The 23,308-nt window shown below is 48.3% G+C and overlaps 7 protein-coding genes across 7 annotated transcripts; 4 read left to right on the forward strand and 3 right to left on the reverse strand.

Moving 5' to 3' along the window:
- Positions 1-1,301: 1,301 nt before the first annotated feature.
- Positions 1,302-8,828, reverse strand: N7500_008420 (type I polyketide synthase; the record flags this gene model as incomplete). Its single annotated transcript, XM_056679564.1, has 8 exons — positions 1,302-1,453; positions 1,523-2,192; positions 2,253-6,592; positions 6,669-7,596; positions 7,662-8,024; positions 8,084-8,352; positions 8,413-8,557; positions 8,619-8,828. The coding sequence occupies 8 exons, from the start codon at positions 8,826-8,828 to the stop codon at positions 1,302-1,304; spliced, it is 7,077 nt and encodes a 2,358-aa protein (XP_056529936.1).
- A 1,312-nt stretch (positions 8,829-10,140) lies between these two features.
- Positions 10,141-11,261, forward strand: N7500_008421 (zinc-binding alcohol dehydrogenase family protein; the record flags this gene model as incomplete). The annotated part of the gene is made up of 2 exons (XM_056679565.1): positions 10,141-10,252; positions 10,321-11,261. The coding sequence occupies 2 exons, from the start codon at positions 10,141-10,143 to the stop codon at positions 11,259-11,261; spliced, it is 1,053 nt and encodes a 350-aa protein (XP_056529937.1).
- A 245-nt stretch (positions 11,262-11,506) lies between these two features.
- On the forward strand, positions 11,507-12,407 carry N7500_008422 (Major intrinsic protein; the record flags this gene model as incomplete). The annotated part of the gene is made up of 2 exons (XM_056679566.1): positions 11,507-12,124; positions 12,177-12,407. 2 exons carry the CDS (start codon positions 11,507-11,509, stop codon positions 12,405-12,407), a joined length of 849 nt encoding a protein of 282 aa, XP_056529938.1.
- Positions 12,408-12,974: 567 nt separating this feature from the next.
- On the forward strand, positions 12,975-14,741 carry N7500_008423 (Transcription factor; the record flags this gene model as incomplete). The annotated part of the gene is made up of 1 exon (XM_056679567.1): positions 12,975-14,741. One exon carries the CDS (start codon positions 12,975-12,977, stop codon positions 14,739-14,741), a length of 1,767 nt encoding a protein of 588 aa, XP_056529939.1.
- Positions 14,742-16,702: 1,961 nt separating this feature from the next.
- Positions 16,703-17,466, forward strand: N7500_008424 (GNAT family N-acetyltransferase; the record flags this gene model as incomplete). Its single annotated transcript, XM_056679568.1, has 2 exons — positions 16,703-16,713; positions 16,833-17,466. The coding sequence occupies 2 exons, from the start codon at positions 16,703-16,705 to the stop codon at positions 17,464-17,466; spliced, it is 645 nt and encodes a 214-aa protein (XP_056529940.1).
- Positions 17,467-18,437: 971 nt separating this feature from the next.
- Positions 18,438-20,126, reverse strand: N7500_008425 (MFS transporter; the record flags this gene model as incomplete). The annotated part of the gene is made up of 1 exon (XM_056679569.1): positions 18,438-20,126. The coding sequence occupies one exon, from the start codon at positions 20,124-20,126 to the stop codon at positions 18,438-18,440; it is 1,689 nt and encodes a 562-aa protein (XP_056529941.1).
- Positions 20,127-21,543: 1,417 nt separating this feature from the next.
- N7500_008426 (uncharacterized protein) lies at positions 21,544-21,927 on the reverse strand (the record flags this gene model as incomplete). The annotated part of the gene is made up of 1 exon (XM_056679570.1): positions 21,544-21,927. One exon carries the CDS (start codon positions 21,925-21,927, stop codon positions 21,544-21,546), a length of 384 nt encoding a protein of 127 aa, XP_056529942.1.
- Between the last annotated feature and the right edge of the window lie 1,381 nt (positions 21,928-23,308).

A 23,308-nucleotide genomic window follows, 5' to 3' on the forward strand; every position in this document is an offset into this window, starting at 1 on the left:
CAGAAGGGTAAGGAAAGAGCAAGGAGATTGGACATAAAATTAGGGTCTTTTAATTCATTTTGGTTTTATAGTTTTCCCGAGACCAAAATATACCAAAAGACGCCTTGCACCTTTTAGTGCAAGTGAGCATTTTCGGAAAACCACGAAATAGCAAAGTCATACACTTCCGTTCCCGGCTTTGCAAAGGAAGCAATGGGTCCATATGAAGGCTCCACTGTGTGGAGATACCCTATGCACGGGCGAACAAAATTACGCAGCAAGCTGATAGTGGCTCTTGCTTGGAGAAACGAGGTCCAGCCCAAGCTCAAGAATTTACCCCTCAGTCTGTAGATCTTTCGTCTTTTGGTTGGTCAATTCGAAATTTGACGCAATATGGAGTACCTCGGTCGATGTAACTGGACCTACGCCGGCATCGGTAGCCCCCCGATACCACCCGGAAAAAGATAGTTAATATGAATAATCCATGTCAACTTCCAGCTAGAGGAACAGGCCCTAGACCAAGGATATGCGAGACCAGGGAGAAGCAAAGGCAACAATTGAAGAATCGGGATGGCCGGCGGAACCCGTAAAAGCGGGCTAGGCGGGGCTTATCGCCTTGCTTCACAAGTGGCATGCATATGTTGTAGTGGTTATGCATACATACCATGCCATCCCTGCGGCAGCAGAAGCAAGTAGCAAAAATGGGTTAACAGGGCAACGTGTACTCCGTACTCCCCGTCCGGATTCCACGTTCCTTGCTATCATTCCGGAGGGTTCGAGAGTGCAGACCAGAGTTCCCCACCCCAACCCGCTCGACAGACTCAAAACTCGGTCTTTCTGTTGATCAACACGATCGAGAAGTGTCGATCCAGTTCCTGATATGTGAGACTATGGACTGTCAATAGTGGAGCGTGGAGCCATAACCCGTGGACGAGGCTGTTCATCGCGCTTGGTCCCTTAATCTCTATGTTACAATGGCGCTTCTCGCAGTTCATCCAATGCACGATCCTGCAATCTGCACGGCGGGGCTATCCGCCATGCAATATGCGAAGTGCAAGGTAAACGGTCGGGTTATCATGTGAGTTTGAAGAGACTCGGGACCCACTCGCGGCACGGGCTCCCAGACACGGCAAGTCTTGGCAATTTAATACGCTTCGTAAGTTTCATACGGGGAACGAAGTATTGTAAGTAAAAAACAAATATACGGAACTATTGAAACTAGCCAAAAAAAAAAAATCGCTAAAAAGCAAGATAAAAACATGATATACAAGGTCTTCATATAATTCATACTCAGAACGGGAGACAGATGATAAGAGCTATCTTCAGCTCGGCACTGAGACAAATGTACTAGTGGAAGCAATTTTCCTCGCTAATGCCTTGGTTGGTTGCGAGCCAAGAAATTCGAAAGAGGATAATTCTGACCCCAATTCGCGAGAGACCCAGTTTTGAACGGCGGTAGCTTTGAGGGAATCAACTAGAGCCTGGTGTTAGCCAACTGAAAGATCACAGTGGAGAGGACATTATCAAAGAAAAAAAAACGTACCACCCAACGCAGACAATGGTAAATCTGAGTCGATAGCATCAGCGGTTGTAGCCATTGCATCTGCTAGATATTCACTCAGAGTGTTGAGAACAACTTCAGTTGCAGTGTCGAGGGAATCAGCTTCCTTAAGTAAGGTACTGGTCTGAATGGAATCCTGAGCATCCTCAACAGCGAGACAAAGCCGGTGATCAAACTTTCGATCGAGGACCCAGGGCGTAGAGCCATTGTTGCGAGACAGAGAGTCGGTCATGCCAGCAATGATCTGAGATGGAAGAGATAGCTTGCTGTTAATAATCACTCTAAGCAAGGTCTGGAGCTCATGGGTCATGATTTCTGTGCCTTCAAGATGTTTGTATCGGCGGCGGCGTTGCTCTGGATCTTCGGAAATGTCACTGAGTCCACTGGCATCTGGAACAAGACCGATGTTGATCGAATGACCTGGAAGACCGTGACTATGTCGCCATTCCATGAGAGCATCAATGTAACCGTTGCCGGCAGAATAGTTAGCCTGTCCCATATTACCAATGACACTTGCGACAGAAGACAATGCGACGAAGAAAGCCAGGCTTTCCTTCTCCGAAAACAGATGGTGTAAGTTCAGCGTTCCCCGGATCTTGGACTGCGTTGATTGTGTCCAATCATCAAAAGTCATCTTCTCAAACATTGCATCCTAAAGATAAAGCAAGGATTTAGCTGGTGCTAATGGAAAGTGAAAAACGAGAGGAATCACCTTAAGAACGGTTGTACACTGAATCACGCCTGCGACTGTCCAGTTGTTACTGCAAATCTCGTCTGACAGGTTTTCAATATCTGCCTGTTGTGAGATATCACAGCGTAGTACATCTATGCGGCACCCACGATCGCGGAGAAGATCAAGCGCCAGCTGTTGAGTGGGCTGGGTCCCACCAGATCGTCCAAGGAAGACCAGATGGCGGGCTCCAGACTGGACTAATGTATCAGCAAGCGCAAGGCCTAAATTGCCCAAACCACCTGCTAATATATATGTGTCTTCCGCTGGCAAGCTAGCAAGGTCCGGTAGTGGCTGTACAATGGGGACCATTCCAGGAGCCTGAAGGTCGATGATAGCTCTGGTGTTTGTCACTCTGCAGTGTTTCAAAGCCTCTTGGAGGTCAGAGATAGGGAATGTGGAATAGGGTTCCACGCGGTCCAACATCCGATGCTGCTTCATGAAGTTAATCACATGCCGAACGGAAGCATGAAGGATGCCAGGCTTCTCTGAGAAAATGTTCTGCAATCGCGGCGAAGAGAATGTGCAGCCACTGTCGATGAAGCTTTCTGGAAGCGCACTCAGCTTCATATCTGCAGACAGATTGATGTATTGTCCACCAGGGACCAGACATCTCGCAGCATTTCGAGCAGAATACCCGCCAAGGAAGGAAATGCTGGCGTCAACTCCACACCCATTCGTCAACCTAGACACACTCGTCTCCAGGCTACCATGGACGCCCAGAATCCGGTTCGTCAACAACGGATACCGAGCAAGAAGAGCCTCGGTGCTATCTAGAGAATCAGTTGCTACGATGACTTGCATGTTCATGGCAAGGGCATAATCTATCATGGCCTGGAAAGTTTGATTGATTGACCCAATCAAAAGAATCGAGGAGCTTGAGCTGAGGCGACCAACTTGGGTGAGAATCTGATAAGCGTTGAGGTATGCGAGAGGAATTGATATCGCCTTTCTCGGGTCGGTGTTCGAAGGAATTCTGATGATGTCGCTTTCCAAGACCCGCATTGTTGTCGAGAGTCCCGAGTCCGCCGATGCTAACGTCAAGACTTTGTCGCCAACAGCCGAGTCGTGCACACCAGATCCAATACGAGTAACCTTTCCAACAATTTCGAACATTGGAAGAGCTGTCTCTGGTGTTTTCCCCCGATCCCCGTGTAAATCAAAGATTGTGGCCATTTCAACCTTGATCTCCGTGTAGTCTGACCGAAGTTGTTCTTCGTTGAGCTTTTGTTCCTCCCAGCGTGCATTGTCTGCATCCTGGAACTTTAACTCCAGGGGTCTCGAGTCAAGTGTGAGATCTGAAATTACGGGTCTGGGGCCATTCACCAGAGTATGCATGGCCTCGACAACCGCTGGGGTCTCGAGAACCCGTGGAACCAATAGCCGACCGTTTGACAGACGATACTCCAAGTCTGGACGACGTGAGTCCTCACGTGTGGTGAGCTGCATGACTTGAAGAATGCTACAAGCTAGCCTAAGGCTGTCTGCTGAATCCTTTACATCCACCAATAAGTGTGGGATAGTCGTGTTCCACTGTTCATTGCGAAGTGTTCGCAAAAGGCCGCCAGTTGCACCGGATCCAATATTATCAGCAGCGCCTTGGGTCCAGAAAGGTGACACCCAAAGAACGTATTGAGCTTGGATTAGCTCTCGGAGATGTTTCAGATCGTTTTCAGTCCAACCGAATACCCAGGGATTTGCCAAGTCAAGCAGCGAAATAACAGTCTTTCCTGCTAGTGCAGATACCTGGTCCAATCCAATAGGCACCAGGCACACGTTTTGTGTGGCAAATGCTTTCTCCAGGTGATCAAACATAGGGGAAGCGATGGAGTTATCTGCTGGACTCAAAACGTATATTTCAGAGGCTGTTTTCCATGGGACTGGTGTCCTGCGTGCGATAATGAACTCGCGGTCTTGAGTCGTACTGTAAAGTTCGAGGCTCTCAAAGCTCTGAATTATCTCCGATGCTGAGTCTAGATTGGCATCGGACGCCCGCAATGCTGCCAAACCTCCGTGTTCAAGGATAGTGAGCAGGCAAGACAGGATCACCTGAGTATTTGAATCATCCCACAAGCTGGGCTCATCGATCACGACTAAATCATATTTGTCCTGAGTGAGAGATGCGGATGGGAGTTCATCGAGCGCAGCGAGAGACGTAAGGTAGATTCCCGGGGGGCTAGTCTCTGCGGGACTGATGGCCTCCGTCTCGTCATCGAGGCCACATGAAGCGATAGTGACCTTTGCCAGGCACGTTCGCTTTCCGGGACTTGGCATAAACTCTCGGAGGTTTTCGATCCAAGAGTTTGACGTTACCGAAGTAGTGATGAGCGCTCTGGCATCCCCGTTTGTATGACATAGTCTCTTGATCCAGTCAAGTAGCTGGAGACTTTCGGATTGCTCGGCCATCTTGTTTCCATTATGGTTTCCGTTCGTGACAAGCGGCGACTCCAAGTGCTCATCCCAGACAATCGATGAATATCGGCTCTCTGATGCGCCTTCCTCCTGCTTTTGAGAGTTGGGGTTGAAGGGAAGGCGACCAAGGTGAACACCTTCAAACGTGATCCAGGGCTGTGACCAGGAGGGGTCCGATGCGATACACTGAGATCGTGATTTTCCATCTCGCCACTTCGTCTCTGTGTGGACGACAAATTCCTCGCCTGACTGAGGTTGGAATTTATTGGAAATGTAAATATTGTCCACCCCGACAGGAATATTTGCGTCGGTGCTGGAGAGTGCATCTGAGCAAGACAAAAGGGCAGATTGGAAGAGGCAATCAAGGGTGGTGGGATGGATGAAACTAGGTGACTCCGTTTCGAACGGCATTGATTGTTTTGTGTCTGTAACCACCCCAGATAGCCAGATACAAGGCTCTGAGTTGCAGAAGTTGACTCCAGTGATAGTCTGAAATGCCGGGCCTACGGTGAGTCCTCCTGTTTGAGACAGCCATTCACGCGCTTTCGTGACATCAGCCAGTTCTGCGACTGTTTGGGTATTCTTGATGCGCTCCAATGCTGCTTCCCAGTTTGACTTGTGTTCATAGTTGTCCTGGTCTTCATATCGTGTGATGAATGCACCCTTTGCGTGTTGAATCCAGCCTCCCCCGGACGGAAGTGAGAAAATTCCGAATTGGGACCAGCCGGGCAACCCTGGATGGGGCGATACTTGAAGGAGAGTCTCCAAGCCTCGTTCATCATCTGGAATAACCACTCCTCGCATGAAATGAAGGTCCTGGAATTCTATCCCTTTGATGTTGGCCTGGTCATCAGCTAGTTGCCGCGCTGCCTCGGTAGCCATCACCAGCATACCTGCGGCTGGGAATACAATCGATCCGGCAACAACATGGTCGGCCATCCATGGATTCTCTGAGAGTCGCAAGAAGTTTCTCCACCGTGGCTCCAAAGCATTTTGATAATCCAGCGCAGCTCCCAAAATATCATGACGGGGATGCTTGCGCTGTCTCAATTGCGCTGTCTCTAAAGGCTCATGCCAGAAGGACGTTTGGTGATTCCAGGGATATGACGGCAGATCAGCAACTATTGTTGGGTTTGTGGTATCGACACAACTGTTGACCGCAGCAAGATCTACTGTATGTCCTGTGCTCCAAAGAGACCCAGCAACTTCCAACGCTGTTTGCAATGCATGCTTGTTCCGCGAAACCAGTGAATAGTAAGGTAAAGCTGCCATATTGGCGTTGACAGATTGCAGAATCTGTGTAACGGGTCCTTTCAAAACGGCATGTGGGCCGATTTCAACCAATGCAGTCCATTTGATTGGAACCGGTCGTCGGCGAGACTTGACAGACTCGCTCAGGTTTGCGAGCTGTGACACTGCAGCAGTAAACTCTACGGAACTGACCATGTTGCGCACCCAGTATGATCCACCAAGCTCGGCGGGATAGACACGCTCTTTGGTGACGGATGAAAGCATTGGGATTGAGCCATTGTATCGATCTTCTGGCTTGATACAATTGATAGCATCGCCTACCACTCCAACAAGTTCTTCCATGTGAGGTGAGTGATATGCCGTATCGATGCGCAGCTTTCTCGCGAAGTGACCATCTTGTTGAAGCCTTGCTTCTAGCTGATCAATGAAGTCCACATCTCCTGAAAGAGTTGTACTGGCCGGACTATTTACACAGGCAACCACGACTGAACGCTGGGGCAGCTCGTCAAGGTATTTCTGTGTCTCTGCGGCGGATATACCAGTAGCAAGCATACCCCCTCGTTTGTCGCTCTGGGCGATCTGTTGTGAAAAGAAACCGCGGAACCATGCGACTCGCATAGCATCTTCATGAGAAAGATAACCGGCAGCATACCCGGCGGCTGCAATACAGTCAAGTTAGCTGCTATATTCCTGGAGATAATTGTTACAAGAGAGGATTGTGGGAGATGTCCATACCGATTTCACCGCTAGAGTGGCCAACAACTGCGGTAGGATGAACAGCCCAACTGGCTAAAAGATCAACCAGTGCAATCTGCAAGGCACATGTAACAGGCTGGCTGCGATCGGGTCGGTTGATCTGACTTTTCTTTGCCTCTGCACTTATCTCGTCGACCACATTAAAAGGACATCCGAGGGACGAAAGAATATCTTGTGATCTGGAGATGCTTTCCCTGAAAGTCGAGATCTTCAGAAGTTCCCGGCCCATTCCAGCCCACTGGCCACCCTGACCTGTGAACACAAAGGCAAGTTTTGTTTGAGCTTTGCGACTAGCCCGAGAAAACTTGGGAAGTCCTTTCTCCAAGATTCCCTGCAACTGGTCTTGTGAGTCAGCAACAGCGAAGCTGCGGAATCCCAAATGTGATCGGCGTGTCAGCATTGTATGAGCCAGATCTTTTAATGGGATATTTTGCTTGGCCTCTTGCTGTTGCTGAAGGAATGTGCTCCAATTTTGACCAGTCCGTTCAATGCCGGCTTGGTCAAACGTAGAGAATACCACCACACGAGGTGTTGGCTCGCTTTCCCCGCCATTTCTCTGGAATGATTCTTTGATGCCTTCGACAATTAGGTGCGCGTTTGATCCACCAAATCCAAATGAGTTGATACTAGCTCGCCGTGGAAGATGCTCCGGCCAGGGCATTGTTTTGTCACTCATGCGTAAACGCCAATCATCGAGCCGGATCTTGGGATTTATATTTTTGAAGCCGGCGTTCGGCACTAACATACCCTTTTCCAAACACAACACGACTTTAATTAAGCTGGCAACTCCTGCGGCTCCTTCAGTGTGACCAAGGTTTGTCTTCACTGAGCCTACATATAATGGCTCATCAATCGCTGTTCGTGCCTGCCCCAAAGTCATTCCGACGGCAGACAGCTCCAAAGGATCCTGTTTGTTGCCAAGTGTTAATAAGCTGAATGTTGAGTAGTGATCAATGGGGATCTTCTTCTTACCCCTGCTGGAGTTCCAGTTCCATGGGCTTCAAAGTAGGCAGTATCTCTCATGGAGATACCATGGCGTTCATAAACCGAGCGAATCAAGTTGGCTTGGGACGTTGGGCTGGGTAGTGTAATTCCCGGTGTACGACCATCTTGATTGATTCCTGTGCCGCGAATGACGGCTCGAATATTATCCCCATCAGCTAATGCTGCGCTGAGGGGTTTCAAAAGCACGGCACCAATACCCTCTCCTCGGCCATATCCATTCGCAGACTCATCAAATGAATGACTTATCCCATCCGGACTCATCATGTGCATGTAGGAAAGTCTCTGTGTAAAATTAGGGTGCAAAATAAGACTGGCTCCAGTTACCAGGGCCTGTTATAATCATGTTTAGTCTTTGCTTGAAACATGCGTATGCAAAGTACAGCACTTACCATTCCACATTCTCCAGATCGCAAGGATTGAGCTGCTAAATGGACCGCGGTCAAACTAGAGGAGCACGCAGTGTCCATCATAATACTCGGGCCTTGGAGATCGAAGAACCACGACAAGCGGTTTGCCAGCATAGTCCTTCCATTACCGGTAGCTGAGTTGTGAGGCATATCGTAAATGTCTCTTGTTGATAGAAGCTCATAATCATTGGTCATTGAGCCGGAATACACTGCTGTGTTGCTCCCTGGCAGTGTATCTATTGGTATTCCGCCTATTTTGGCCATTTTAGCTCAACCAGTCCCACATCAATGTTTCAGATCTCCGATCTTACTGTTTTCGAAAGTCTCATAAGCGACTTCGAGCAGCAAACGCTGTGCTGGGTCCATGCCCTCCGCTTCTTTAGCTGTGATAGAGAAAAAAGGAGCATCAAATCGTGAGGGATCTTCCTGTAAGAAAAAACCACTATCATGATTGATCTAATCATCCACATCCTCGATGTCAGAAGAATAAACCAGCATCTAATTGAGGTGTTCTTACCGCTCCTTTGCGTTCATGGCTGGGGTGATGCCATCCCGAAGCTTCATATCGGCTTGCGGGAACCGTCCCATGCCCAGTGCGTCCGTCGCATAGCATCTGCCAAAAGTTTTCAACAGAGTTCGCACCTCCAGAGAAGCGACACCCCATTCCAATTACTGCGATTCCCTCCATATCTGCAGTAGCAGAAGTCGTCGTTGGTCGGCCAGGCATATTGTGGGTATAGAAAGACTGCGGACAGAATGGGACAAGATTCAGATAGGAATGCTGCGGGGTATTATACTCAATGAAATGCAAGTCTCCGTCGTGATAGCAGACCATAAATCTGGCCCTAAATCCTGGAGGCTAGTGCGGTTAATGCGTGCAATCTCGCATATTCACATGCATATATTACTGGCTATCTAAGCCATCGAAGCGGAACATGTAGTGGAGACTTAAGCCCATTAAAAAGCGCTATTGACGATGTACGGAGTACTTTATGAATTATGGTATGTACATCTTTTGGTGCATAGCTTGGCAATCTCCTGTTTCTGGACCTAGAAATGAATGTCTAGGATGTTGATCTAATGCAGTTGGGTATGTTTCTCCCTACACGTTCAGCTCTGATGACACTCAACACGGTTTGCTTTGAGTTTGCGTACAGCTAGCTCTTGAGGCAAAGCTTGGAAAAATTCTGTCCAGTGGAGGCTGTTTACTCCATAGATCAACGAACTGGATCGTCAATGCTTCAAAATAGAAATGTGAATTGTACTGTGACAGAGAATTACCAGTCTCGGTCACTGTATTTCAAGCCAACTTTTCCACTGAGCCTAGAAGCTCCACTAAAATGGTCAAACTAAGCCAATGTCAGGAGCCGACCATTGCCTATCAGAATTTCTTTTGAATTTCTTCTTTGGGATTTCCATGCCGTAGTGGAGATTCCACTTTCCTTTCTCAGCCCCCCCTTTTGACGAGATCCACTTTTCGGATTCCCAGTCTTCCTTGCATGGATGTATTTTAGAGAATATCATGGGCTAGGGTATACTCCATACTCCGTACTTGAGCTGTTATCATTGTCTTATAATCTCGGAGAGATCTGGCTGTGGTAATTGGATGTCGCTCGGGCCACCGCATCTCAGTTCCATGAGATCTTTCGATGGGCACAGTTTACAATACAATAGTGATTGACTTTATTGAAAGTACTAATTGCCCCTCCACGCAGATCATTGACAATGTACTCCGTATGTGGAGTATATTTTTGTATTTCGATGATCTTGGAAGCTTTACGGAATATGGAGTGAGCAATAGTCTACGCTACTTAGCCAGAGACCAAAAAATTGTACTTTTGATCAGCTCTTCAATAGTTCCATCTCGCCGTGAATCTAAATCCTTGCAAGCCACATGCGGACAATCCATATGGGGCAATCTTATACGTCGCCTTCACAGCCTCTAATTTACCATTTGAGCGATTTATCCAAAGACAACGTGCTATACCCCGCCTCTCTTGCACCCTTCATTTCCCTCCACGTTGTGGTCTCTGTTGAGAATGGCCACTCAGAACGCCATTATCGTCCAAGAACCCGGCCGCGCGACCTTGTTAGAAGATGTCCCACTCCCTGAGCTGCCGGACAATTACATCCTCGTCAAAACAAAAGCCGGTATTTTTTTCGTCCTTGTCTCCTTCGCTCCAATGTCTCATGGGCAGCCGGACTAACACCGTACGAAGTCGCGCTCAATCCAACGGACTGGCGTCATATAGATTTTGTACCCTGTACCGGAGCCACCGTGGGCTGCGATTATTCCGGAATAGTAGAAGCCGTTGGCCCGGGCGTGAAGAAGGCTTTCAAAAAGGGCGATCGGGTTGCTGGGTTTGTACATGGTAGCAATGCCGTTCGACACAATGGCGGCGCGTTTGCTCAGTATGTGATTGCGAAGGGTGACATCCAAATGTTGATCCCCGAGTCCATGAGTTTCGAGGCAGCAGCCACTTTCGGTGTAGGTTTGACAACCGTTGGTCAAAATCTTTACCAAAGCATGGAATTGCCTTTTCCTGGCGAACAGGAGAGCGATTCAGACGATACAAATATCCTAATCTATGGAGGCGCAACGGCTACCGGTACGCTTGCGATTCAATTGGCAAAATTATCGGGATTACGAGTCGTCACGACATGCTCTGAAGCCAACCGCGGCCTGATGCTTGAGCTTGGGGCAGATGCTGTTTTTGATTACCATGATCCACTGGTGGGTGAGCAGATCCGAGAGGATACTGATGATGCTCTGGAATTTGTTCTTGATACGATTTCCACACCTCAATCGGCTGCTATCTGCGGTGCCGCCATTTCATCGGCGGGAGGTTCCTACAATGCTCTGTTGGATGTTCCATGTCCGAGAGATGATGTTGATTCACATGTCTCAATGGCGTATGATATTATGGGAGAGCCTTACCGCATGGGAGCACACGAGATTTCTCCTGATAGCACTAACTTTGAATTCGGCATCCAATGGTGGAACTTGGCGGAGAGACTACTTGAAGAGCGTCGCATTCACCCTCATCCATATCAGGTGAAGCCAGGCGGCTTGGCTGGAGCGTTGGCCGGTCTCCAGATCTTACGGGAAGGCAAAGTCCGAGCTTCCAAACTAGTCTATCGGGTCGATCAATCCGAATAATATATCAAAAATATGATAAACGTGTTCTCGACTTCCTATGTTCAAGCAGACATGAGAGTATGACTTGACCTCGGGACTGTAGGTGTACTTAGCCACTCGAAGGACAGAGATAGAGAGATAAAGAGGACAAATGGCATTCCAAGATAGAAAAGTTGATTCGCACCGCCATTTTCTGCCGTCTTGGCAGGCCCCACTGAAATTAGGGGGTTTCCATGGTTGGCATCCCACTTTGCAAGTTCAATATCATGGAAATGATTCCTCGTCGGATAGCACTGAAGCCATATGCGGCCGAGTTTCTCGGTACTGCCCTTCTGATTGTCATTGGAGATGGGGTCGTCGCACAATGTCTGCTGTCTGAGTACCAATACGGCACCTGGCTCTCAATCAATATCGCCTGGGCCTCTGCTGTGTGTCTCTCTGGCTATCTAGCTGATCCCAGCCCGTCCATCAACCCGGCCGTAACTATTTGCACGGCTCTTGTGCGTCCATCTGAGGGACAATGGAAGAAGCTCCCAGGCAAGCTAGTCGCTCAGTTCCTCGGCGGGTTTGTCGGCGCTGCTATCGTATACATCAACTACCGATCGGCGATCAAAGCTTGGGATCCCGAATACACCATTCCTGGAGGATCAATCCTGAGCCCGGTCGGCCACCATTCAGCGGGCATATTCTCGACCTACCCAGGTGCCTACTTTGAGTCGAATTGGGAGGCTGTATTTTCCGAGGTACTGGGCTCAGCTGTGTTGATGTTTGGCTGCCTCAGCATCTCCGATCCAGCCAATGCCCGTCGATACCCTGCTCCACAGATCGCTGTCTTTTTGCTGCTGCTTATGATCGGAGCTGCTTTGGGCTGGCAGACTGGCTATGTATGTTCACCAACTTCTCAGGACATGAAGCCTTGCTAATTAATGACACTAGGCTCTTAACCCAGCTAGAGACTTTGGCCCGAGACTGTTCTCGGCTATCATCTACGGCCGAGAGGTCTTTACAGCGGCCAACTACTACTTTGTTGTTCCCCTCTTCGCCCCTATCATCGGCTGTGTGATAGGTGCGGCGACTTACGACGGTTTGCTTTTCGAGGGTGAAGGATCGCGCATTGCCGATGCGATCGGAAAGGTTGAGGCTTATGATTATCATCGCCTGGAGTGATATCTTAGCCTTGACGAGTCGATGGTAGATTTCCTAGTATGGTGTCAATCATATGTAAACTATCGTCAGTGGACATATATATATATATATATATATTAGGGGAGGTTAAGTGATAGCGCGGAGACAAGACTCAAGACTGAAATTTAGATTTTACACTTTTGTTTTCACCTCAGTCGTACAAAATTATTATTGCATCAGTTCAATCTCGTGAATTCATGCAACCTGAAGGGTAGTGTGGTGAGAGACTGAGAGAGAGTAAGGTTTCCCCTCGGTCGGCAGTGAAATACACTAAGGCGCTGGATGCTGAACTCAAGCGCAAATCCAAATTGAAAAGAAAATTCTCAGGAACCCAGATTAGACCATCCGAAAGGCGAGAAAGGTGTTTTACATGTAGAACATAGATAGTAAGCTCGTGAGATAGTGTTCAAATTCGTGGAGTTGGTGAGAATTATTATTAGAATTACGGAGTACCTTGTGCACCAACACGCGCTAGTGCGATTAGCTGCGGACTGTCTCATCCCTTGTGGCCGTCCAATAGGCTTCAAAGCTCACACCGTCTTGGCAGCGATGTCGACCAGAATCGCGAAACGCAAGCGTGCGAGGAAGGCATGCATCCCCTGCCATCAGCGTAAGCGGAAATGCGACACCGAATATCCGTGTGGCACATGCACCACCTACGAATACAACTGTAGGTACGTCGACGACGACACCACTGGTATTGCGGGTGGCGACCTACACGCACTGCTCCAAGGTGAGCGCGTCGGCGTCGAGGGCGGCAGTAGTACGGCAAACCGTGCTGCCGCCGCTGCTACATCGGACAGTCCAGACAGCTGGTCTCATATAGCGCAAGGTTCTCGCGGAGCTGATGGCTCGACCACGAGGAGTCCCAATGCTGTGGCCGGCGCGTCCACGGTCACCACCACGGCCACTGGTATCTTCGACGAGCAGAAGTCAAGATATGCCGGGGCATCGGCCGCCATGGCATTCCCGCACATCCTGAGCGTAGCTCTCGGCTCTGACACCCCTCCCGAAATGCACTCGTTTGCTTACAACTTTGGCATCCGCCCCGAGGAGGCTTCTAACGCCCATGGCTTGCTGGGGAAGCTCATCTCGGAGGAAGACCTCGCCTTATTCTCGGGTGTATTCTTCTCAGTGATGGCCCCTATTGCAGACTATTTAGACCCGAAAGTCTACGCCCAGCGATGTCGTGATTATTACCATGGCTCCGGTAGCAATATAGTCGCTTTTGGCGCAGTTGCCGCTGGTGCCGCTGCTCTTGGGTCGTTCCTATCCCCCAACAAACACCCACGGGAGTCTGACCTGGTGCAATATGCCAAATCCATTCTCGATGATCCGGTCTCTTTGCGCCTGCTGGGCATCGACCATATCATCGCGTGGGCCCTGCGAGTGTTCTACCTACGGGCCACAACCCGCCCTGATACTGCCTGGGTCGCGTCGTGCACCGCCATGCACCTCTGCGAAGCGGTTGGATTGCATGATGAAGAGAACATCAAGAAGATGGCCTCCGTTGCTGGACATGATGCGGACCGACTGAGGCGAATTTTCTGGATCTCATGGGCCGGGCATAACCTGCTATCTTATGAGTACGATCGTTCCTCTGTGCGATTTGGGACCGTAACTTGCCAGGCTATTCTTCCGATGTCAGGATCCGTTGCAGACCAATTCGTACAAATAGCCCAAATTATTCCGGCGCCCAACTCGCCGTTTCAGCTCGGATGTCAGCCTCCGACACCGCAGGAGGAGGTATTCGAGCGTCTCAGGGCATTGGATAAACTCCAATCTAGCCATCCTTTCCTGGTAGTAACAAAAGCGGACATCGCATTTTGCTTTTATCGGCGCATTTACCACCTCAGGATCGGTATATCGGACGAGATTGTTAAGCTCCTCATCCATAGCGGCAACGCCGCAGTGGAGGCGGCGGAGCAGCTAGCTAATCAGGGCCTTCTGTTCTGGAACGCCATCGGTAGCGTCTTCCAGTATGCCTGCATTCTGTTGGCCATCGACACGCCGGCAGCCTCCCCACACATCGCTACTGCCTTCAAGGGCTTGGAAAACCTGGTCAAAACTGCTGACACAGGACTGACACGCAAAGCATTATCGATGGCGCGACAACTACTCGCTCTCAGTATGGCAAAGAAGCGAAAGGAGCTTGCCCAATTAGAGGCTGTCGAGGCGAGCTATCAATCCTTACAGGCTCAGCCGGAGTCCGAGGTCAACCTCACCATGCCAGAGATGGGCTGGGGGGAGAATTGGGACCAGTTCTTCATTGAACCATATATATCGATGCTCGGGCCTGACATTCATTTGTATTAGCGCATGGTTATTTCACAATGATTGACTCCACTCAGCGGATATTCAACATGCAATTCACCCAAACATGGTGCGACATCCTAAGATAGTCTAATGAAGCTCAGCCTTGTATGTATGTAAACCGGACATGGGTAAGATCTAAGTATACTCTTCGCCATTTGCTCAGATATCTTAGACCGCAATGAAGATGAGTATCAGGGTGCCAACGGTGAGGGATTGTCCTGTGGATTCTACCTTAACTTCCCGGGCTCTTTCTTGATATTGAAGAATTGGGCAATAGGGTGCTAGGGGATCAATCTTCAGGACGGTACCGGACCAAGTGAGGAGCCGGGAGAGTTTCGTCGTGGATCTGGTTGTGATTGAAGTTATGATGGTCAGCATGGACCTTGATCCGCTAGTGTGATAAAAGCGTTGTCGATAATGGGCACCATGGGCTAGCTAGCTCTGGGAGTCGCGATGTAGTATATGTAAACATTTGCTTCAAGAGGGATTTTCATCCTCATCCTAACGTCGCGGAGGCATGCTTGGAGCTCACTTGGTCTGTAGTCGAATCATCACTGCTATGGTGTTCTTGTTCTTATGCGGCTTAGTGCGGTGCGGCTTCTACGGCTATTGCGGAGCTAGCTAGTCACCGCTATCAGACGGTGTCAGTCTTAGTGTCGAAGCCTTCGCACTAGACCCCTGCGTGCGGCTGCTGCGCCCGCAACGCCACCAAAAGGCGATGTGAGAAATTGGCTGGCGCAAGCTCAAGTTGGTAAAATGGCCAGTTTTGACAAGCTGCTGTACGCCAAGGGGTTTTTTTCCATCCGAGTGAACCAGAGGGTTCTCCGCCAAGGCGCAAAATGAGCTGCTTAAATTGTCGGAGGGGAGGCTCGATGAATCTATAAGGCTGGGATTGATTTAGTCACGGTCCTGCAGCGTCGCCTTGAGCGGATGGCGTCCTGGAAGGCAGCATTTATAGGATTTGGATTGATCAGTCATGGGTGATTTACACGGCAATTACATTGGGTTTCAAAATCCGCTATAGCTCCATACTTTTGTCATTTTGATGGTTATATTGCTAGTTTCTTCCTATTCTGTCAGCTCCAGCACAGGCACCATCACATTTGACAATGACCGTTCAAAGATTTGCACTGATCGGCCCAAACAGAGCTTGTCAGCCCCAAGCAAGCTTAGAAATTTTAAATTGGTTGATTTTTATAGTATTTGCTGTATACAGGGCTGTTCGACTGCCCTAAATAAATGGAACCAGGTTCCCAGGGGTGGAAGGTATTGAAGCACTACTGAAGAAGGTTATTCCCCAGAGTAAGCTCCCAACCAAGGTCGGATTAGGAGAAGCGGACAAACGTAGCGTAAATTTGACCTATAGCGTTAAACACCACAATTTGGCCTTCACGGACATATGAGCAGCAACATATTTGTCTCCATAGTCCCCGTGAAGGGAAGATAATGTCAATCCCATTGTCCGTAGTGTGAATCTGCTATTTTCTGTTATACCATTTCATAACATGTATGTATATCTTTTCGGGGAATTTGTCCAAGAGCTCGGGGAGACCCGGGGACTAATCGAGTGGGTCCAGCCAGTCTCTAATTGACGACAACATGAAATGCCCGGAATCAATTAGGAAGCATTGGATTCACTCATCCGTATCGTGTATATTGTACATCCGTTACACATATTATTTTCTATATCTAAACGGCTTTGACCCGTGGGCTATGACCTCCGTACGCCACTGCACCGAAACATGCTGTCTCGGCCAATGGGATTTGAACACATGGCACATAAGTGAGACAGATCTAGAGAGGCTCTTCCTGAGCTTAGTGTGGAGTAAACTATTGGCGTAAAATTATGGTGATGCCTTGTTGAATATTCCCAATATCTTCCAAATCAGTTCAGTGTACGCGGTACTGAGTACCGAAGCCATTCGACAGCTACCACTATTCATATCGATTTTTACTACAAAATGACAAAAAGGTAAGTAGTCTTGTTTGAACAACCAACCTGCCCAAGATGACACAGGTGACAATGGGGAAATATCACCGAAGATTAAAAGTGAAAGCACATTCGTCGATATTTACTAAGAATCTTCAAAGTGCTGCTCAAAATGACTTTGACGACATTACTATCGTGCGAGCGACAGTGGAGGACGCTCCAGCAGTCCTTGATATCCTAGATGCTGCAGTCAAATGGCTAGTATCGCAGGATAGAGTTGGGCAGTGGGGAACATCACCATTTTCGGAGGATCCACGACGCACTGAGCAACTCAAAGAATTTACAACAACCGGTCATGGCCTCTGGCTCGCCGTCAAGGCGAATTCTGATGCTACGCCACTAGATGAAAACCTCCTTTCAGATACACCACTCAAAACCACGGAAGAAAAGACGGGGGGATCTATCGTAGGAGCTCTTGCTGTTGGAGATAAGATGCCTTATATGACACCTGTCTCTGAACCTGAGATGTACGTGCGATTATTAATTACGGATCGACGATGCGCTGGCAAGGGGGTTGGCAAACGGCTTTTAGAACATGCGCGTAAGCTCGCCAAGGGGGCTGGAGCCTCCTTACTACGGTTGGACTGCTATGCAGGTGATGACGGGAAACTGGTTCAATACTATGAATCGCAAGGATTTAAGCGATCCGAACTCTTGAACAGTGAAGGAGATTGGCCTTGTCAAGTGCTTGCTCAGCATCTACATGAGGTGGAGGAAGAGGAAAAAGGGGTTTGATTCTTTTCTTTCCCAAGGTCTGGTGCGTACCCTCGAAATGAACTGCGATCTCAAGATCGAAAGATGTGGGAGAAGACGAGCTGTTACGTACTTATGTTCACTCTGGGTGTTTCTCCCCCTTGGCATGTTGTGTACCGACTGATCGATCAATCCAGCGGTTTTCTATGTCCCAGGCAACATTTCCATGTTGAACATGCAACGCTGCCATATTGAGAACCGTCATCGGTCTTGTGAATGAAAAGACCATTTATGTCATACAAACTTTAATTAAATATGGCAGCCGTATATAACACATCTATTATCTTGTATGTGTCTTGCCGGATACAACTTACCGAAATAACATGCCAATGGGGGATTAGTGACCAAATGAAGGGAAACAAACCACGGAGGTAAGGCTGAATTCAACTCGGGCGACACCGCCTGGTGTTTTCCAATCCAGGAGTGAGTTGTGTCCTGCCTCGATACTAACCCAAAGCTTCCCTTCTCATTTGCCTCATTGCTGCATAAAATTAGTTCTTCAACCATCACGGTCAAGATATGACACCAAGACGAGGTTCTAGCTATCCGAAATTTTTCAAAGACGAGTACTTGAGGGTGCAAATCCCACTCTTAGGACGGCTTATATCCTCATGCAAGATATTTAACATAGATTTCAACTTAAAAAGATATCAGAAAACCTTCGAGTCCAGAAATTAACTACTAGTCTCGATGTATTAGGGGCGGATGGATATAGGTAATAGAGTAATAGCCCATTTACCCATTTACCGAATATTGACAAAACTGCGACACGAGCACCTCATTCTGCAAACGAACTGATTCAATCTATTATTATAGCAACATTATGTATTAATTCATTACTACCAAATCAGGTCTAAATCACGACTTTTGTCTATCCACCAATCAATCTTTCAGGCTTTCCAATCTTCTCATTTCTTCCATCACGCAGATGAAAACAATCAAAAACAGTACTCCTACTCCCGAGTGAGTTTTGCGCGCAGTTTTCCTCCGTAGAAGTAGAAAACGTATGGAATCAGAACCATGGCGAGTCCAATGAAAGCAAGCAGCCAAGAAGCCCACTGCAATCCAAGACGATCATACATTTGCGTGGTGAAGAGCGGGAAAGCTGCGCCACCACCAGAGCGCAGGAAGACCTTGGCTGCCAAAGCCGACGCAGCGTATTTCTGGTACGAGTCGATGATATAGTTATTCACGGCATAGTAGCACAGCACCATGCCAAATCCAAAGGCAATACCTGACGAGGCCGGACCAACCCAGATGATATGCTTGTAAGATGTAGCGCCCAAGATGAAGAAGGCGATCGGGATAAAAGGAGCACCCAGCAGGGCTGCGTGGAGTCGGTCCTCTGGTGTTGGAGCTCGCAAGCTGCAAATTTTCTTGAATTTGCCCTCGATGACTGGGGTGACAACTAGCGCAAAGCCGGCGCCAATCAGAATCGGGATGAACATGAGACCAATCTGGCCGTCGTTGTAGCCATGAAGCTTGGTGAAAATCACCGGGTATGCAAAGAAGAAGGCGTAGAGCATTGCGTAAATCAGGACGATATACATGCACATCAGGTCGAGAACTGGCTCAGTCATGATCATAGTGATGGGCCGGATCAAGCTCGTGCGAGCGATTTCTTTGAAACTGAGCTTCACCTTTTCTTGCTCAGTCATGATGTTTGGGTTTCCAGTCTCTTTGCGGAGCTTTGCGGCGCGGCGCTTAAGGATCACGGGAGTATATGTCTCCGGAACGAGACCAATCAAAATCATGATTGCACCAGCGAAGGCCAAGTTCACCCAGAAGAAGAGGTCGAGGCGGCCACTTCCGACGGTGATCCAACCTGTCACGATAGGGCCAAGTACGGGGCCACAGTATGGTGCGGCAGCAAAGTAAGCAATAGCCATACCGCGCTCCTCAATGTTCCAGATATCGGCGATGGTGCCACCAGCCAGGGAAAGGCCTGAACTGGAGAAGACACCGCATAGGAATCGGCAGACGAGCAAGCCACCGATGTTTGGAGCCAGAGCGCATGGAATGTTGAAAATGACATATAAAGCGAGAGAGATGATGTATACAGGCCTTCGGCCGATGATCTCGGAGAGGGGAGACCAAAGCAGAGGTCCAACTGCAAATCCGCAAACCATGATTGAACATGTCAGGATGGCAACTTCAAGAGAGACATTGTATTTGTCTTCAATCAAGCCCAATCCTCCGGTGACAATGGCGGACCCGAATGCAACACATACCACGAGTGTCGAGGCGACAAGAGTGATATACCAGCGATAAACGCGGGACCAATTGTAAGGGTGCGCAGGATCACCAATAGTGAATGTGACAAAATCCACGGGTCCATTTCCTCCTTTTTCCACGTCGGTGTCAGGGGGTGTGCCAGCTTTTGTGGATGAGGTAGAAGGACGAGATCGGATCTGCTCCAAGGTCTTTTCGGGAACAAGACCAGTACTTGTTTCAACAGTGTACTCTTCGGGGAACACAGGGTCTGAGTCATGTCCAATGGCAGGATAGTTGTAATCCAGTCGTGGAGGGGTGGCTGTGATGCCCCGGTCGCGGAGACTCTCATTGGTTTCGACCATAGATAGCTGGTGGGAATGCAAGGGCTCTGGGGTCTCGGAGCCTTCTTCTGGTATCGTTGAAGACATGATTAATGTGAGATCCTGTTGAATTCGAAGGACTTTTGATAGTAATGGAGTAATCGCGCAAGATACATTAAGGTGACATAGCAGATACTTATATTCTCACGCAGGCTGCGGTGGCGTCAGGTACATACTTCAAACGCCGACCCATCTCCGAGATAGACCGGACGATCACCGGAAAGTCGGCACGGCAGAAAATGACTCATCAAAATCCGCTGCAATGTGAACGGCGAAAGCTCGGCCCGAACCATTACCAAAGTTTGTTTACATACATCAAGCAAGTACGTCCATGAATCCAGCTGGATCTAGCCCAACGTCGGGCTTATGATATCACTGCCGATATGCCGGACTGCGCTCAATGGCTCAGACCTGATCTGATCAGGGTTTTAAAAGGCCCGATCCATTCCCGGGCCGAGGAAGTCTCAAAAGACATTGTTTGCGTGAGGAATTGAACTCAAATATTCAAGATAAGCAAATGTTCAATTTTGGTTCATGGATAGCTAGGCTCTAGCCCCCCAAACCCTTGCCGAGAATTGTCACTCTGGCCTCCAGAAGTATCTGCATCTCGTAGATCGACATTTTTGGAATCTATCAACAGAGATAAGGACTTGTCATCAAGCTGGATAGATGCCAGGGGTGAAATGCCAGATTTAAATACAAATTAATGCCTGAATGTTTCATCACCGCCTTCTGGCAGAAACTGAAAATAGCTGGAATGGACTACAATGACAGCCGCCTTGATAAGTAACATACTCGGGTTTTATTGCATAGGCGGCTGTGTATCTCTATTGGGAAAACAAGAATTTTTCATGCCATGCAAAATTATATATATATGATGACGACCTTATGTTGCTTGGCTTACCGCGCCACAACGTCAATTGACGGCAAATCGGCTGTCGAAAATGGGCGCCGATCTAGCTCATCCATGGATCTATCAAAACCTTCGACATAGCAGCGTCACGTGCACCAACATATAACATCGAGCACTGCGCGGTAATCAGCTCGCCCTTCGCTCACATATATGGTTTTCATGGTCAGGAAAGTCATTATCAGAATGTATGCACAAGAGATTCTGCTTTTTGGAATAGTTTCCTGGTCTTTAAAATGCAGTCGTTATCAAGGAGAATATGCGATAAACAAGTTGGAGTCCTGTGATATTGAAAGTTTTCGCTCTCTAGGCCTTTTTCTAGCACCGAGACAAAAAATGGCCATTACTGCAACATCAATGCATCGTTCACTTACATGGCTCTTACGGGTGCATGCGATATATATATATGGTATACAATTAGCTTTTCGACAGTGTATCGAGAAGACGAGATATTGACATTGGCTGGTTATACTGAGCCTATCCAATTGTTCCTCTCATGGGCCATAACCCAGTGAACCTTCCGCTACCTAGCCGCCCGAGGAAGTGCACTGTGTTCTAATCCCCACATCCACCACCCCCGTCTCCACAACCTCCAGAGTCTCCGCTGCTACCCGAGTCACCAGTACCTCCCCCGGAATAACCTCCTCCACCAGAATCATTACTGCTACTACCACCGCCAGAATAACCACCGTCGCCCCCGGAGCCGTGCCTACTGCCAGACTGGGGGTAGTATTTGGGGCCTTTCCGAGGAGTGAATGGATTATTCCTAACCGAAGCGGTATTCCCATGCACATAAGTTGGCTCGCGGGCAACGACCAACGCCCGAATTCTCCCCTCCTCGTGTCGTTTTCTAGCTTGGATCTCTTCATTCCTTTTCACGGCTTCTTCGTACACAGTAGGAGCCATTTGCTGGATTCTTTGCTCCTCATCCCGTTGCATTATGATCATATTCTCTTTTCTTTCCTCCTGTTGGTTTCTTTGGCCCGAAAAAGGGATTTGAACATCTTGAAAGATGTGATATCAAGCAGTAGACTGTCAAAATTCTCAGATTAGTTAGACAGTAACTTGTACACTAGGGCCTAACCTTGACCTTGTCGAAGAGTTATTGAGATCAGCCGGAACAAGTGAGTTTAGATTCGCAGTATTGAGTTTGTGCGACGATGAATAATGGAACAAGAAAATTGGTGAAATTGATCGGCTATAAAGATACTAACAAGTGTATGTAGCATGTTTCCTCCAAATAATATGATTCAATAGAGCCTCGGGCGACCAGACAACACAGCCTCCTAGTTTGTCTCCACTCAACTAATTGCTTATACTGCAACCTAGGTGCGCTTGGCATATCGAAAACTACTTTTACAAAAATCCTGCTGGTCTTGCGAAAAAGATCATAACTGCTGATCTTATCTCGCGTTATAACACCGTTTAGGATCGCTTGGAATCAAAAAACGTATGGCCAAGGCAACGTTATGATGTTGCTACCGAGCCTCAATCTGAGGCTGTAAGTCTCAAGAGGAGCTTTCCTCGCATCTTGATACAGGACATCAGGTGGTCTTGGTATAATTTTGGAGTTGGCAGGCAACCGGAATAAATACGAGTTCTGGGGTCACGCGACGAAAATATACTTCCCCCGACTTCAATAACTTGGATAACAATGACTCAGTCCGCTCTGGTCGATTTTCAAATCTGTCCAACTAGGGCAATTCATAGAAAACCATTGAAGAACAAAGCAAATTTGGAACGGGTATCAAAATGGGAATCTTATGTATATCTATCATCCCTTTCACTTGGTGTTGCTTCTGTGGTGGTCTTAAGAGAGTCCGTGGAGTCATCATTCAGGATAATTCTTACAACTGACTGCCGGTCAATTAGCTTCTGTGACGCCTTTTAGTGACACTTCGATATTACATCGAGTTGGCGGAAGAGCGTGATGGTTTTCAAGACATAAGATAGGTTCTAATCTAAAGCCTACTTAGGAGATTATGATTTCAAAGTGACTAGGTACGATATACTAGGGGCCGGACGGGTATAGGCTGAGCAGACGGGAAGCGATGTTATCCACACCCTATGGTCGTATGCACCAAATCCGGAGATCGGGAGTAGGAGGGGAGGATAATGAGCGAGTCACAGGGGGTAAGGCAGGAAATAAATGATACTACTTTCATTACATTTGTAGTTATTCACGCAGGCAAGGTGGTTTGACAGGGAACATGAAAAATGTGCAGCGGTTCACTAAGATAAGTATTCAAAGCCTATATGCGAGCTATGAGTGAAAGCATGAAGTGGACTAGTTCTGAAAGACTTTCCAGAGACCATGCAT

Source organism: Penicillium coprophilum (assembly GCF_028826855.1).
Source record: "Penicillium coprophilum strain IBT 35676 chromosome Unknown utg000005l_segment0_segment0, whole genome shotgun sequence".
Classification (NCBI taxonomy): Eukaryota; Fungi; Ascomycota; class Eurotiomycetes; order Eurotiales; family Aspergillaceae; genus Penicillium; species Penicillium coprophilum.